This window comes from Haliotis cracherodii, unplaced genomic scaffold (assembly GCF_022045235.1).
Source record: "Haliotis cracherodii isolate W230 unplaced genomic scaffold, xgHalCrac1.p SCAF_5, whole genome shotgun sequence".
Taxonomy (NCBI): Eukaryota; Metazoa; Mollusca; class Gastropoda; order Lepetellida; family Haliotidae; genus Haliotis; species Haliotis cracherodii.
This window is the reverse complement of record NW_027266308.1, coordinates 32,831,915-32,847,232: the sequence shown is the minus strand read 5'-3', so window position 1 is coordinate 32,847,232 and position 15,318 is coordinate 32,831,915. Positions and strand designations below refer to the sequence as shown.

The 15,318-nt window shown below is 41.3% G+C and overlaps 2 protein-coding genes across 5 annotated transcripts in view; both read right to left on the bottom strand.

Moving 5' to 3' along the window:
* Positions 1-15,318, bottom strand: part of LOC139444352 (alpha-(1,6)-fucosyltransferase-like) — a 147,091-nt gene that overhangs the window by 43,448 nt on the left and 88,325 nt on the right. The window contains exon 1 of one of the 4 annotated variants that reach the window (XM_071225290.1): positions 14,480-14,528. The exons of the other annotated variants lie outside the window; for them this stretch is intronic. The gene's annotated coding sequence lies outside the window, so the exon portion shown is untranslated. Of the gene's footprint in view, positions 1-14,479; positions 14,529-15,318 lie in introns of those variants that run through there. 4 annotated transcript variants of the gene reach the window in all.
* LOC139443659 (uncharacterized) lies at positions 11,154-11,642 on the bottom strand. Its single transcript, XM_071224603.1, has one exon. It carries the CDS (start codon positions 11,640-11,642, stop codon positions 11,154-11,156), a length of 489 nt encoding a protein of 162 aa, XP_071080704.1.

Here is a 15,318-nt window from a genome sequence, read left to right as displayed (position 1 = left end):
TTCACAAAAAGTGCTTGTGTCATCAGCAAGGGTGAATGCACTGATACAACAGTCAATCCAGACACAATGCAAACCCTGACTGCTAAATCTGATCGGAAGCAGACCAAGATGCTCCAAAATTAATTAACCAATTTCCTGAATCACATGTAGATTGTAAGACTGTTAGGTGCACAGCGCCCTGTTTTCATCTGTAACAGTCAGGAGGTGAGTCTGTGTTGTGTTTAGGGATAAACAAACTTCATACATGAACCAAAGGACCTGTTGCAGCATCTGTGCTTTCCTTAATCAAATTAAGACCTGACAGTGTCTCTTGGACAGAGGGTTTCTTTGTCTGCTTCAGATATAAATGTCAACTCCCCCAGGGAACGTCTGCATTAACGGAGGACCTCTGTAAGTAGTACTGACAGGTAGGAAGCAAAAGATATCAAGGTCAGTTATGAAAGCAAACATGGCCCTTGTGTCCTATGTGCAGTGTAACCAGAAGAGATATAAACATATGGAATGCTTCCCTATTTACAGACATCACTCTTCCCTACTTACAAACATCACTCTTCCCTACTTACAAACATCACTCTTCCCTACTTACAAACATCACTCTTCCCTACTTACAAACATCACTCTTCCCTACTTACAAACATCACTCTTCCCTACTTACAAACGCCATTCTTCCCTACTTTCAAACATCACTCTTTCCTATTTACAGACATCACTCTTCCTTACTTACAAACGCCATTCTTCCCTACTTTCAAACATCACTCTTTCCTATTTACAGACCTCACTCTTCCTTACTTACAAACGCCATTCTTCCCTACTTTCAAACATCATTCTTCCCTACTTACAAACGTAACTCTTCCCTACTTACAAACATCACTCTTCCCTACTTACAAACATCACTCTTCCCTACTTACTATCATCACTCTTCCCTACTTACAAACATCACTCTTCCCTACTTACAAATGCCATTCTTCCCTACTTTCAAACATCACTCTTCCCTACTTACAAACATCACTCTTCCCTACTTACAAACATCACTCTTCCCTACTTACTAACATCACTCTTCCCTACTTACAAACATCACTCTTCCCTACTTACTAACATCACTCTTCCCTACTTACAAACGTAACTCTTCCCTACTTACAAACATCACTCTTCCCTACTTACAAACATCACTCTTCCCTACTTACTAACATCACTCTTCCCTACTTACAAACATCACTCTTCCCTACTTACTAACATCACTCTTCCCTACTTACAAACATCACTCTTCCCTACTTACAAACATCACTCTTCCCTACTTACTAACATCACTCTTCCCTACTTACAAACATCACTCTTCCCTACTTACTAACATCACTCTTCCCTACTTATAAACATCACTCTTCCCTACTTACTAACATCACTCTTCCCTACTTACAAACATCACTCTTCCCTACTTACTAACATCACTCTTCCCTACTTACTAACATCACTCTTCCCTACTTACAAACATCACTCTTCCCTACTTACAAACATCACTCTTCCCTACTTACAAACATCACTCTTCCCTACTTATAAACATCACTCTTCCCTACTTACTAACATCACTCTTCCCTACTTACAAACATCACTCTTCCCTACTTACTAACATCACTCTTCCCTACTTACTAACATCACTCTTCCCTACTTACTAACATCACTCTTCCCTACTTACTAACATCACTCTTCCCTACTTACTAACATCACTCTTCCCTACTTACTAACATCACTCTTCCCTACTTACAAACATCACTCTTCCCTACTTACAAACATCACTCTTCCCTACTTACTAACATCACTCTTCCCTACTTACTAACATCACTCTTCCCTACTTACTAACATCACTCTTCCCTACTTACTAACATCACTCTTCCCTACTTATAAACATCACTCTTCCCTACTTACAAACATCACTCTTCCCTACTTACTAACATCACTCTTCCCTACTTACTAACATCACTTTTCCCTTGAATGTTTTTAATGGATATATTGAGTAAGTTTTTCTGTAATAGATATCATATATCAGTCTGATGTGGGAGGAAAGCTTGAAGCGATGCAGGTCATAGATGTTTACCCCTTTGGTGAAACCCAAGCACTGGCATGGTGCTGACAAACCTAGAAACATCATCATAAGTATTTACGATGAAAACACAAAACAGGTTTCTGGAAAGCCTGCACTGTGAATTCAAGCACCCTAGGTTACTTGGCCACTCATGTCCACTCTTTCTCATACAGGCCAAACATCCATCAAAACATCCTTGTATTTCTTAGGCAGGAAAATTTAATATTAACCAGATTTTAACCTACATTCTTTCGCACACCTTATTGCTGCATTATGTCTGCTACTGTTCAAAGGTGTCGACACCAATTTTTCAGAATTGACATCAACTCATCCAAAATTCAAAATTCCTTGCAGGGTATTCCCTGATGAGATTTGATGTAACAAAATGCCTTCTCTGTCACACGACCTCTCCTCTCACATACTGCTGGGACCTCCCGATCACATCATGCATACAGGAAACAACTGATGGACGATAGTGTCGTCTCAAGAGGGGCATCTGCAGCCACAGGCAAAAAACATCCAACTAGATAAACCTGAAAATGACTTAACTTTCTATGTAATGCCAACATTGCCTGCTTCAGGTTACTCAGGACTCGCAGGGAATCATCTAATTAGCTAATGAAAGTCCTTCCTTCCATCAGCTAGGAGAAAAGTGCTCAAGAAAGTTTGCCGAGAAAAAAATCCTGTCTACAAGTAATTATCTCCTGAGGAAAATAACCGAGAGCTTTTTGTAATTTGGGATTGGTCCTGCATCTACAAACATCAAGGTCTCAGCGGAAAGTTCTTCACAGCATGAATTTTTCAAATTTCATTCCCTAAGAGACATCAATGAAATTCAAGAAAACGAAAAAATCAATACGGCTCCCTTATGGATTTAGAATTTTGGCAAATCGCATGCCAAGCCTGAAAGTTTAACTTGATTAAACTGATAATTCTCCAAAATGAAGCCATTTGGTTAATCTAACTTTGCTGAAATGAAAAAGAAATGTACCCAGTCATGGTTAAATTTAACATTGTTTTAAACAGAGATGTTCACTTTCTGTACAGTATCATGCCTGCAAACCCAATGTTAATCAATAGAGGGATGGCTTGTCTGAGCTTCTGCACTTGCATGGTCTCAGATGAATTTCAAACATGATAAATCTGATGCATCTTCAGGGAATGTACTTCACAACTCTCTCCTCCCTCATCATCATGGTGGACATTATCAAATTACAAGATGATCATCATCATTGACTCGAAGTATATCGGATCCCAGTGCGGTATGTCTCGTAATACAATACAATGCAGCTGCTATCAAGAGACCTGACATTTGGAAGTAAATCTCCACAGAGTAATTGGTCTATTCACTTCAAACAGATTGAACTGTAAATAGGTAGATCATTCCTATATAAGGACCTGGATGGATGGTGGAGCAAGGTTCATAAGAAGATGGATGTTTGGAGAAGAGTTAGGGTGGATGGAGAAGGGTGTTTGGTGCAGGGCTTATGGTGAATGAGTGGATGTATGGAGAGCATCTATGTGTAGAGCATCGGTTAGAAGTGGACATGTGGATGTTTGAGTGAGGGTTGGAGATGGAGGGTGTCTTTGTGGAGCATCGGTTAGAAGTGTACATGTGGATGTATGAGTGAGGGTTGGAGATGGAAGGGTCTATGTGTGGAGCATTGGTTAGGTGTGGACATGTGGATGTTTGAGTGAGGGTTGGAGATGGAAGGGTCTATGTGTGGAGCATCGGTTAGAAGTGGACATGTGGATGTATGGAGCCAGGATTGAAGATGGAAGGGTCTATGTGCAGGGCATCGGTTAGAAGTGGACATGTGGATGTATGAGTGAGGGTTGGAGATGGAAGGGTCTATGTGTAGATGCGGAGATGTTAGGTGTGGAGATGTGGATGAATGGAGCCAGGATTGGAGATGAGTCGAAGGGTGGAGATAGATTAAATATTCCATCTGAAGAATTATTCCTGTGCACTATACCTATACAAGAATCCGAGTATCTTTTTATGCTTCATTGTTCATTTTACATGGAGTTTTGTTGTTTAGTTGTCCTCATCAACTTTCTAACAAATGTTTATCTCTAGCCTTAAAAAGCATCCAAAGGTTCTTTCTATTTGTGAAAAACTCTGATAACCACGCAGTTCCTGTTCCATGTGACTATTGTGAAAGCTTTCAGTTACATGCTTTATTTGTAATATTGTGAAAATGAGCCGCTGGCATAATGACAAAACTAAACCGTTCATTCAGTTGCCTTCAACACCCACTACATTTGGCTACCCTCCTTGTATGAGGCAAGATGTCAGCCCTCACTAATTACACCCATGTAACCAGGAACCAGGAATTCAAGAGGAGTGTGCTTCATAGAAGGCGATGGCACATTAATGAAATAAAGTTGTCAGTGAGTCTAAGCTTAAAGTCATTGATCTTCATTAAACAGCAATCCCCCTGGCTGCAATCCTCCTTCAATGTCCCCACTCTTCCAGCAGTGTACCCTCTCCCCCATCTCCCTTGTATTGTCCCCATTCCTCCGACCATGTCTCCATCCCCACAGTCCCAGTATTGAATCCCACACTACCAGTGTTGTCCCCACTCCTACAGTGCTGTCCTCCACCCAACAGTGTTGTCCCCAACCCCACAGTGTGGTCCTCAATCCCAAAGCATTGTCCTCAACCCGGGTGTTGCCCTCAATCCCAGTGTTGTTCGCAGCCCAACAGCGTTGTCGCCAACCCCACAGTGTTGTCCCCAGCCCCACAGTGTTAACCCTACCCAAACAGCCCAACAGTGTTGTCCCTGACCCCTACAGTGTTGTCCCTACCCCAACAGTGTTGTCCCCACCCCTTCAATGTTGTCCTAACCTCTTCAGTGTTTTCCCCACCTCCACAGGGTTATTCCAGTGCCCCCCTTCAGTGTTGTTCCTCCTCCCTCAGTGTTGTTCCTACTCCCAGTGTTGTTCCTAGTCCTACAGTGTTGTTCTTTCTCCCTCAGCATTGTCCCCACTCCAACAGTTGTCAGAGTGGGAGTATGCTAACAGAGAAGTTAAAGATGCTGTGACTAATGACCATAAAACTCTACTTCTAAATAGCCACCGTACCTTCTGTCTGGGAGGCCAACCTAACCATTCTAACACTGGAATAAACAGAAAATCAATAGAGGTGTTGGCTTACAAGGCAGTTGAATCACGAGCACCAAATGAAATTTTCTGCCTTCCACAACGGACACATCTTTCTCTGTTGCAGATGCATGCATGATGAACTGCTTTTTCTCAAACTGATTGAAATTGATCGAGAAATATCCTGTTCGTTACTTAAGCGTGGAGTGGCATGAGATACCCAAGTTTGGGTTTTTTTCATCTAAAGAAAATATTTAGCTGTCTGTTTTGACTTTAAACTGTCTTTTTTTCAAAACTGTTGCCATGACAACTTGGATTCCGGTTGAGCTGAATTTGAAAGAATTTTTGTCCTTAATTTTGAATTTCAAAGTTTGTCAATATCATAAAGAATTACTAAATAACATTCACATCTGACATCATACGACATACCAAAATTCATTAATTGTACAAAAATATTAAGCATGACTACCTTCAATCATATATATGACCGAGTCATATAATAGAAAGAAACATAAGAGCCACAAGGCTCTGAAGCTCACTTGAATTTTAAAAGAAATAATTCTGGCGAAACTTAAAAGCACATCAGGATTCCTTAAGCATTTTTTACAGAACCACGGGGTCATTCACACAAAGGTTCACCTCCATAAGCCTTGCAATTTCATAGTAGATATCAAAATGAATTAACACCAGAAATAACGCATGAAGGTCAAAGGTCGTAGATTGATCAAAAATCAAAATATGCCCACAAAAGTATTATGTGTTATACCGCATATGACATGTTTGCTGCTTACAAATTTTCATAATGATATATGAAGAAATGGTTTAGTAATGACATAATCAATATGGCTACCAGAAAATTTGTGAGCTAATTTTAAAAATGGAATGCATAGGTGGGATCATTCATAAAAGAATCCGATTCATACGAGGGTTGCTTGATAAGTTCTGAGCCTCACATAGAAAGTCTTGACCTAAAAACATTAAAATGATTTATTTTTAAACATAATCACCTTCCACATTGGCTATCACAATATTCTCCACAGTTGCAATGACATCATCATTCAAGTCAAAAAAGGGTTCCAGTTAGAGCTTTCTTCATGTTTGGGAACAGATGGAGGTCTGACAAAGCCAAATCAGGAGAATAAGGTGGGTTCTGAAGGAGTTCAAAGCCACGCTCACAGATTGTAGCCATGGTAATGATTGATTTGTGCACAGGCACATGGTCCTATTGGAAGAGCACACCTTTTCTCAGCTTTCCATGTCTCTTAGTTTTAATTTCATCCGGTAATTGCCTCTGTTTATTGTCTGGCCTTTTGAAAGAGTGTCCACCGCAATGACACCATCGGCATCCCAGAACATGGAAGCCATAACCTTTCCAGCTGATTGGACAGTATTTGCCTTTGTTGGTGGTGGTGACATCAAATGCCTACCCTGTTTTGATTGTTGTTTGGACTCAAGCTGAAAGTGTTCACAAATCCTTGCAAGAACTGTTCTGAATCAGCTTCAAACAGACCTAGATTATCACAAGACATGTTGTGCCTTCTGTGTTTTGATCAGATGTCAGAAGCTTTGGAACCCAATGAACTGATACTTTCTTCATTGCCCAAGTTTCTGGGAAATGCCTGCTCAACTAGCAATATGATGCTCAATCATTCGCCAGTCAGTCATCACCATATGATGGATTCTCAATATGATTTCACATGTTGATGATGAGACAGGCCTTCCAGGATGGGGACCGTCTTCAAGGCTATCCCTGTCATGATTAAACACTGCTCCTCACCACCTTAGAGTGACATACGAAGGGCCATCTTTCAGAACTGTTGGACTCATATATTCATGGATGGCTTTTAGTGTTGAGCATGGGGTGCAAGTACATGACCAATGGAATTCCTCAAGTTTCTCCATTTTCCAAAGGTCACATGTCCCTGTGTAGTTTACTGTCGCATGCAAAACAATTTGATCAATTTACAAGTTTCTTGTGAGGTGAAGTGAAATTGGGTTTAACATCACGTCTAAGATTATTGCACTTATATAGCGACGTGCGTGCATGCACATGTGTGTGTGTGTGTGTGTGTGTGTGCGTGTGCGTGTGTGTGTGCTTGAGAGAGGATGAATACTGGTGGATATACCCTATACTGTCAGTTTGTTTGTTTGTTTGTTAATTAACGCCATACTCAGCAATATTCCAGCTACATGATGGCAGTCTGTAAATAATCCAGTGATTGATATCATGAGCATTGATCCACGCAATTGGGATACAATTACATGCATCAACCAAGTCAGCAAGCCTGACCCCCCTGATCCCATTAGTCGCCACTTACAACAAGCATAGTCGCCTCTTAACACAAGCATGGGTTGCTGAAGACCTATTCTACCACAGATTTCACTCTTTCATGGATGGACAATGATTGATATCATGAGCATCGATCCACACAATACGATGACATGCATCAACCAAGTCAACAAATCTGACCACTCAATCTTCTTTCGACAAGCCTTTTGTTTCAAGCATGGGTTGCTGAAGACCTATTCTACCCCAGATTTTCACGGGAAATATACTGTGAGAGAGGATGTATACTGGTGGGTATACCCTATACTGTCAGAGAGGATTTAAAACATAGTTTTGTTAATACTTAACATCATCGGAATAGTGTTTCAGCTATCATAATACTACTGCACTAACAGTGTAATAGTTTTTAAACAATCATAATACTATTGCAATAGCATTATAATAGTGCAATCTATTGAACATATCTAAATGATTGTCAGCACTGCACTGACAGAATAGTCTGATTCATGCATCACAAGATATATTCACAGGGAAAGCTCTTCGCTGCACAAGCCTTTCAAAAGATCTCCTGATGAACACATCAACCATTTGCTGACCGTACCATCCAATCATGCTTCAGCTATCATTGGCACAATAAACAAGGTGTTGTTTTCAAGCTCAAGTCAATTGATAATTATGCATACATATTTGCAGTATGGCTTAATCACCCTGGGGAAATATCTTGGAGAGGTATGGAAATTTGGAGTAGATGTATCTCCACGGAGGTCACGACTAGCATCTCAATACCTATCACTTATTCAGGAACAGGCTGTTTTCATAGCATACCTTACATAAAGCATGTACTACCCTGTAGATCTGTTCTTTGGCTCACGTCACTTAATTACTTGCTATCGATATTATCACACTGGGCTCTTGCAAGACAAGTTATTTCATTTACGAAGTGCATGAATGTTTAATTTCTTTGGCTTGAGGAAATATTGTACCCTAATATATACTGATGAAACAAAACGAGAAAAGGGAGTCTCGGCTTTGTTAGGAAAGAAAGCCTGAAGTAGTAATGGTGTTCTATGTTTATCCCTTTGCTGAAACCCTGGAGCTTGGTGGTCTGGTGCTGACAAACCATGGTGTGTGTGTGTGTGTGTGTGTGTGTGTGTGTTGGTCTGGTGCTGACAAACCATGGTGCGTGCGTGCGTGCGCGGTTGCTTGTACTTGTCCGGACTGATGCCGATTTATAGTGCTAACTCATTGAGATACCATACTGCAGTTTAACACGAATACCCCATTCAGACACAGTATACTGACTCCGAGCTGACCAGTCCTTGTTTTAGCCCCTTTATGCCGTGCGCCAGACAAGGTAGCAACAAGTACCATCTTTTAACGTCTTTTGGTATGACGGGTCCGGGGATCAAACCCCGGACCTTCCGCTCTCCAGGCGGACGCTCTACCACAAGACCATGGAGGCAGTCTCCTAATGAAGAAGAATCAGGGATTCAAATTCCAGGTCAGTGGATCTTGGCATGCCTAAGGGACATAAGTAAGGGATAATTTAATTGACCCCCAACAATGAGAGAACATTCCAATACATAGGTAATGATTTAAGGTAAAAGTAGAAAGTTTGATGCTTCATCTAATGAAGTGTGACTCAGTGTGTGTTACGATGCAATCAGTAATGTTCTACCAATATCATTGTGGCCAGTAAATAATCAAATCACATTAGTGGTTGTAAGAATGAAGAGTTATACACATACCATTGAGGTACGATAACATACCTTCAGTCAGATCAAACATCATTTTGTCTCTATAAAGAACTTGGATGTGGGGACATATTCTGATACAGAATCCACATGGGAATATAGAGTGCAATCATGTTTGGGCAGTGAATGGACTTCATACATTGAACTCATCCACATAATAAAAGCCAAAAGTTTAACGGCATGGGAATCCAATATCAATCCAATATCAATCCAATATCAATCTACTATCAATCCAATATCATCATAATAAACAGTAAATGGAAAAATAACAGAACTGGAATCCTCTTCCTACAACATGACAAGACCCTAATGTAAATGAGCAGATGACACCGACATATAAAAAACTAGGCCTGTTTCTACTTACCTTGATAAGCTCCCATCAGATATTTTTCCACTGTCCAAAACATATTCCTCCAACATTATGAACACAGGCTTTCCATCTCAATGTATCCCATCAGTGAACAGTTAACTTACATTTGACCAAGATGGCGGCAAATACCGCCATTAGAAACCAATTTTCCTCCCCAATATTCAATAGTTCAAAATTTGATCTCATGAGTAGAGAATCTCGTTCCTACCTCGTCTTCAGGATCCTTGGTGGCCAATAGTCTCTACGATGTCTGTGGGGCCGGAAAGTTTGACACCTTCATCGGCCACTAATATGATCTAATCAAAGGACACATGGGAACATACAATAGTTTCTGATTGAAGTCAATTTCACATCAAGCAAGAGCCCAGGGAGTGTGTCAGCCTTGAAATCAATGCTACATCAAAGTGAGAGCCTCAGACATAAGCAATGATTGACACATATGACATCAAATAAATGCCAACAATTTAAGGATATAGCCTCTCCAGAACCATCAGGATTTGTGTAGTGAAAGATAACAATGAGCTAAGACATTTTCTCCATGCCCTGACACCAAGGACAGACCCTTGTAAAGGGTTCAACTAAAACTGTTGGCAACATGTGAACGCCTCTTTCATTGTTGTTCGTTTATTTGTTTGTTTGTTGTTTAACACCGCACTCGGCAATATTCCAGCTATATGATGGCGGTCTGTAAATAATCAAGTCTGGACAAGACAATCCAGTGATTGACATAATGGGCATCGTTCGGACTGATAATTACTTTGAGTGCCATTTGAGGCTGAGTGAGTGAGTGAGTGAGTGAGTTGGGTTTAACGCCGTTTTTAACAGTATTCCAGTTATATCACGGCGTGTCAGCTTAATGTGGGAGGAAAGCCCGAAGTGATGAAGGTCTCAGACGTTTACCACTTCAGTGAAACCCACAAGCACAGGTATGGTGCTGACAAACCTAGAAACATAATCGTGGCGAAACCGGGCTTCGAACCCACAGTCATAGGTTTCTGGTGTGCCCAAGGGCAGCAACTCTGCACAGCGAATCGCGGCGCCTTAGACGACTGAGCGACTCGTGCCCCCCCATTTGAGGCTGAGCCAGGTACAGCATTCATTGACAGCATGAGCAACAAGCCATGCCCTGGTGCTACAATGACACATGATCTGCCAAGTCAGACATTGTGACCAACCAATCTTCATTAGATGGCTCTTCACGAAGCATGGAGTGTTGAGGACCAATCTGCCCCCAGAATCCCCACAAGGCCATCTTGAACTGATCAAAAGTCTTTTAAGTCAACAGATAATTGCAACAGTTCACAGTAATATCACTTGCACAGGTCTATGATCTTGCCAGTAAGGGCGTATGACTGGGTCATCAATGCTTAATGCATGGGCAGCTGTGTGGTGACATTGATGAATGGAGGTTTTCCGTGGACCACAGTTAAAAATGTGAAAGATGTTTGTGGAAAATGTATCCATTGGGATAGTTTCAAGGCAAGAGACACAGGGGCCTGCATCAACTGATTAATTTAACCTTTGCTTAACCTCGAATGAGATCATTTGATGCCGATCGGATTAAGATACCCATATGGAGGACTTTACCGCACCTAGTCTTGAGCAAGAGAACACACTACGACATGTTTCATCCTGCTGAATCATCCCACATGCTTCATCCTCTCTACTCATCCCACATGCTTCATCCTGTCTACTCATCCCACATGCTTCATCCTGTCTAGTCATCCCACATGCTTCATCCTGTCTACTCATCCCACATGTTTCATCCTGTCTACTCATCCCACATGCTTCATCCAGTCTACTCATCCAACATGCTTCATCCTGTCTACTCATCCCACATGCTTCATCCTGTCTACTCATCCCGCATACTTCATCCTGTCTACTCATCACACATGTTTCATCCTGTCTACTCATCCCACATGTTTCATCCTGTCTACTCATCCCACATGCTTCATCCTGTCTACTCATCCCACATGTTTCATCCTGTCTACTCATCCCACATGCTTCATCCTGTCTACTCATCCCACATGTTTCATCCTGTCTACTCATCCCACATGCTTCATCCCAACTTGTCACCAGAGATAAACAGTATTTTATTCTAAAGTTTTTAAATGGTACTTTTTATAGCCGCAAACTACCACATCACTACACAACAAAAGTACAACAAAAAGACCAAATTGTACCCAGACCTTTGTGCCAGACAAGGATTTATACATTTGCAATTTCCATCCATTTTCTCTAACATAATGTTGATTTTACAATGCCAGTTGGAGTCTGATTTGCCATTCTGTCTGGGAAATGTCAGATAAAGTCTAAGGATACAACCTAATATTAAAATCTCTCACAAGAAAGTAGATTTAATGAAAAGGAAACAAACAGGTCTTTGTCTAACATAAACAAGTTTTAACTAGAACAAACAGGCTTAAGACAGAACAAATATACTCTACACAATATAATACTAGGCAGAATGTAATAAAACCTGAGTATGATTACAAGTCATTAAATGGCGCGCTTTACCTCAGAGCCAATCTCTTCTGTTCTTATCAGAAAACATTCCATTTCATGCGAAACCATTCTTCGGACTGACCTTGGGGCTTCTATCAGGAATGTGTTCTTTGTGGATTTATACAGTGCATCTTATCTAGATACTTCATACTCCAGACTGCTAAGTCATATGCTTTTTTGAAGTGGATGGTCTTGAGTGTTGATCAGAAGCTGCTGACATCCTTGGATCTCCTAAAACTGGATTAAAGCCCCCACAAAACATGCTTCTGAAACTTCATCTTGGAATTAGGACTACAGTGAAACCTGTCTGTCAGGACCCTGTTAGTGTAGACCTTCTTAGTGTGGACCCTGACAGATGGACCTTATTGCTGTTGACTCTGATAATGTGGACCTTATTGCTGTTGACCCTGACAGTGTGGATCTTACTGGTGTGGACCCTGACACTGGACCTTACTGGTGTGGACCCTGACACTGACTGTGGACCTTATTGGTGTGAACCTTGACAGATGGAACTTATTGGAGTGGACCCTGACAGATGTACCTTATTGGTGTGGACCCTGACACTGTGGACCTTATTGGTATGGACCCTGACAGCATGGACCTTATTGATGTTGACCCTGACAGTGTGGACCTTATTGGTATGGACCCTGACACTGTGGACCTTATTGGTGTTGACCCTGACAGTGTGGACCTTATTGGTATGGACCCTGACAGTGTGGACCTTATTGGTGTTGACCCTGACAGTGTGGACCTTATTGGTATGGACCCTGACAGATGTACCTTATTGGTGTGGACCCTGACAGTGTGGACCTTATTGGTATGGACCCTGACACTGTGGACCTTATTGGTGTTGACCCTGACACTGTGGACCTTATTGGAGTGGACCCTGACAGATGTACCTTATTGGTGTTGACCCTGACAGTGTGGACCTTACTGGTATGGACCCTGACACTGTGGACCTTATTGGTGTGGACCCTGACACTGTGGACCTAATTGGTGTGGACCCTAACGGATGGACCTTATTGGTGTTGACCCTGCCACTGTGGCCCTTATTGGTATGGACCCTGACACTGTGGACCTTATTGGTGTTGACCCTGACACTGTGGACCTTATTGGTGTTGACCCTGACAGTGTGGACCTTATTGGTATGGACCCTAACACTGTGGCCCTTATTGGTATGGACCCTGACACTGTGGACCTAATTGGTGTGGACCCTAACGGATGGACCTTATTGGTGTTGACCCTGCCACTGTGGCCCTTATTGGTGTGGACCCTGACACTGTGGACCTTATCGGTGTTGACCCTGACGGATGGACCTTATTGGTGTAGACCCCGTTCCCTGTCAGTCTCGACTTTGTTAGTATGGGTCTTGTTAGGGTAGATCTTGTTCATGTGGATCCTATTGAGTGTGGAGCCTGTTAGTGCAGAAATTCTGCTGTCTAAACAGTTACGATAAGTAAACTCAATTTTACTTATGGAATATCACTAGTTTTGCAAATTGATTGGGATGTTATAATCAGTCATGGGTGGTACGGTTTGTTCTAACTGATAAATCATCAAATATAATTGGCTGCTAAATCTTTGTGCATCTTTGGGGAAATTATTTCAATTGAATCACGAAATTTGTTTGCCATTTGTTCCCAAAAGGGAAATACTTGATTGTGTGCATTTGAATCAAGAATGCTGTCATGGGTAATGATTTACAGCTAAATTGAATGGTTTTACATTTTGAATCAAACTTGGGGGAGTTGTCATGACGAACGAATACCTTAAAGAGTAGGCTACCACCATGCTACATTAAGAAACTATTTTGATACTTAGTTCGGAACATATATAACGATTTACAACATATGAAAAGTCAGCACTTGTTAAGCACCAGTATTCCATTTTCATCGACCAGTGACTCAATCAAATTAACAGTGGCTTGAAAACTTGTGTACACATTATTAGAAAAGCATATTTTACCATTATGTCCGCAATCATATACATTCATAAAGTTGCTTCATGATACAAGTATCACATTATTGCAAACACTGAGATGAACCAATACTTGCTGGGCCCCAGTGTAGCAGCAGACAATGTGGACAAACAGTTGATATTTCAGTGAGACATTTAATCCTGAGTTCCCACCATCAGCAGCCAAATGGGAACAATTCTTCATTATCCTCAATAACATCTTCTGTTCGCAAAACATATTTTTTATGCTGAAACAACTATCCTACATGTCCATCCATAATGAAACGAACTTCATGTAGCACTGTAAAATTTGCCAACTGTGGAGTTAAAGAGACATAATTAATCTCAGCCTGACAAAATGAAAACACAAAAGCATCATTTAGAATGGCAAGAGTCACTACAGAAAGCAAAGAAATCGGTCTTACTGTCTTCAAATTGGAAAACCCTTTGAATGTCTTTTGTTTGTTATTTCCAGAATCTTCTCTTTATGCAACAAAAACCATCTGATCACGTCTCCTCCAAGGATCGAATGCTTCCTATTACACGATAAACAAATACCATTACCCCAGCAAGCATAGCACATACATAATGCACTTTTTTAAGCATAAAAAAGGCATTACGAGTGGTTTGGGCTTTGCGGGCAGCCCAATCAGGCATTAAGGAGATATGATACTCTAATCAATATTAGAAAATGGAGATTTATGTAACAGGAGGGGGAAAGTGTTCCTAATCTCTAACAATGAATATTTTATGGTTGGCTCAAGCCCTATCAACAAGGCAACAGGCTTTATACCAATGTGATCACATCTGTAACTCCGCGTTTCCGAGCCCTAAATCCTTGACAAGAATCATAAAAACTTTCAAGACAAGACACATGGAACCTTCAATGGAAAATTTAACACAAACCTGAATATCGCTCGTGGAGGCAGAAAAAGCTTTCATTTGGCTGTTGATTGAAATGGGGAAGACATTGTAATTATCTTTGGAAACATGTAAGCCTGGCACGGAGATATCATACTTACCCCGCATAAACAGCAGCAGCAATTGTATGATACAAGTTGGCAGAAAGTCGGATGAGCGTTTCGTTATAAAAACTACTAGTTGAGAAAATCAATACCACAGAGGTACCCAAGCAACAACAATGTATACCGAGATACTCACGAGAGTTGCCGATCCTAGTATCATCAGACGAAACTACTCTGGCAGCAGCCACGGCGATATTTGTCCTGGTCGTTAGTCTGCACCAGAGCGTCAATACATCCGG

Bases quoted from the DNA above. Each gene is read 5' to 3' on its own strand.
- LOC139443659 (XM_071224603.1), bottom strand. From the start codon at position 11,642: ATGAGTAGACAGGATGAAACATGTGGGATGAGTAGACAGGATGAAGCA.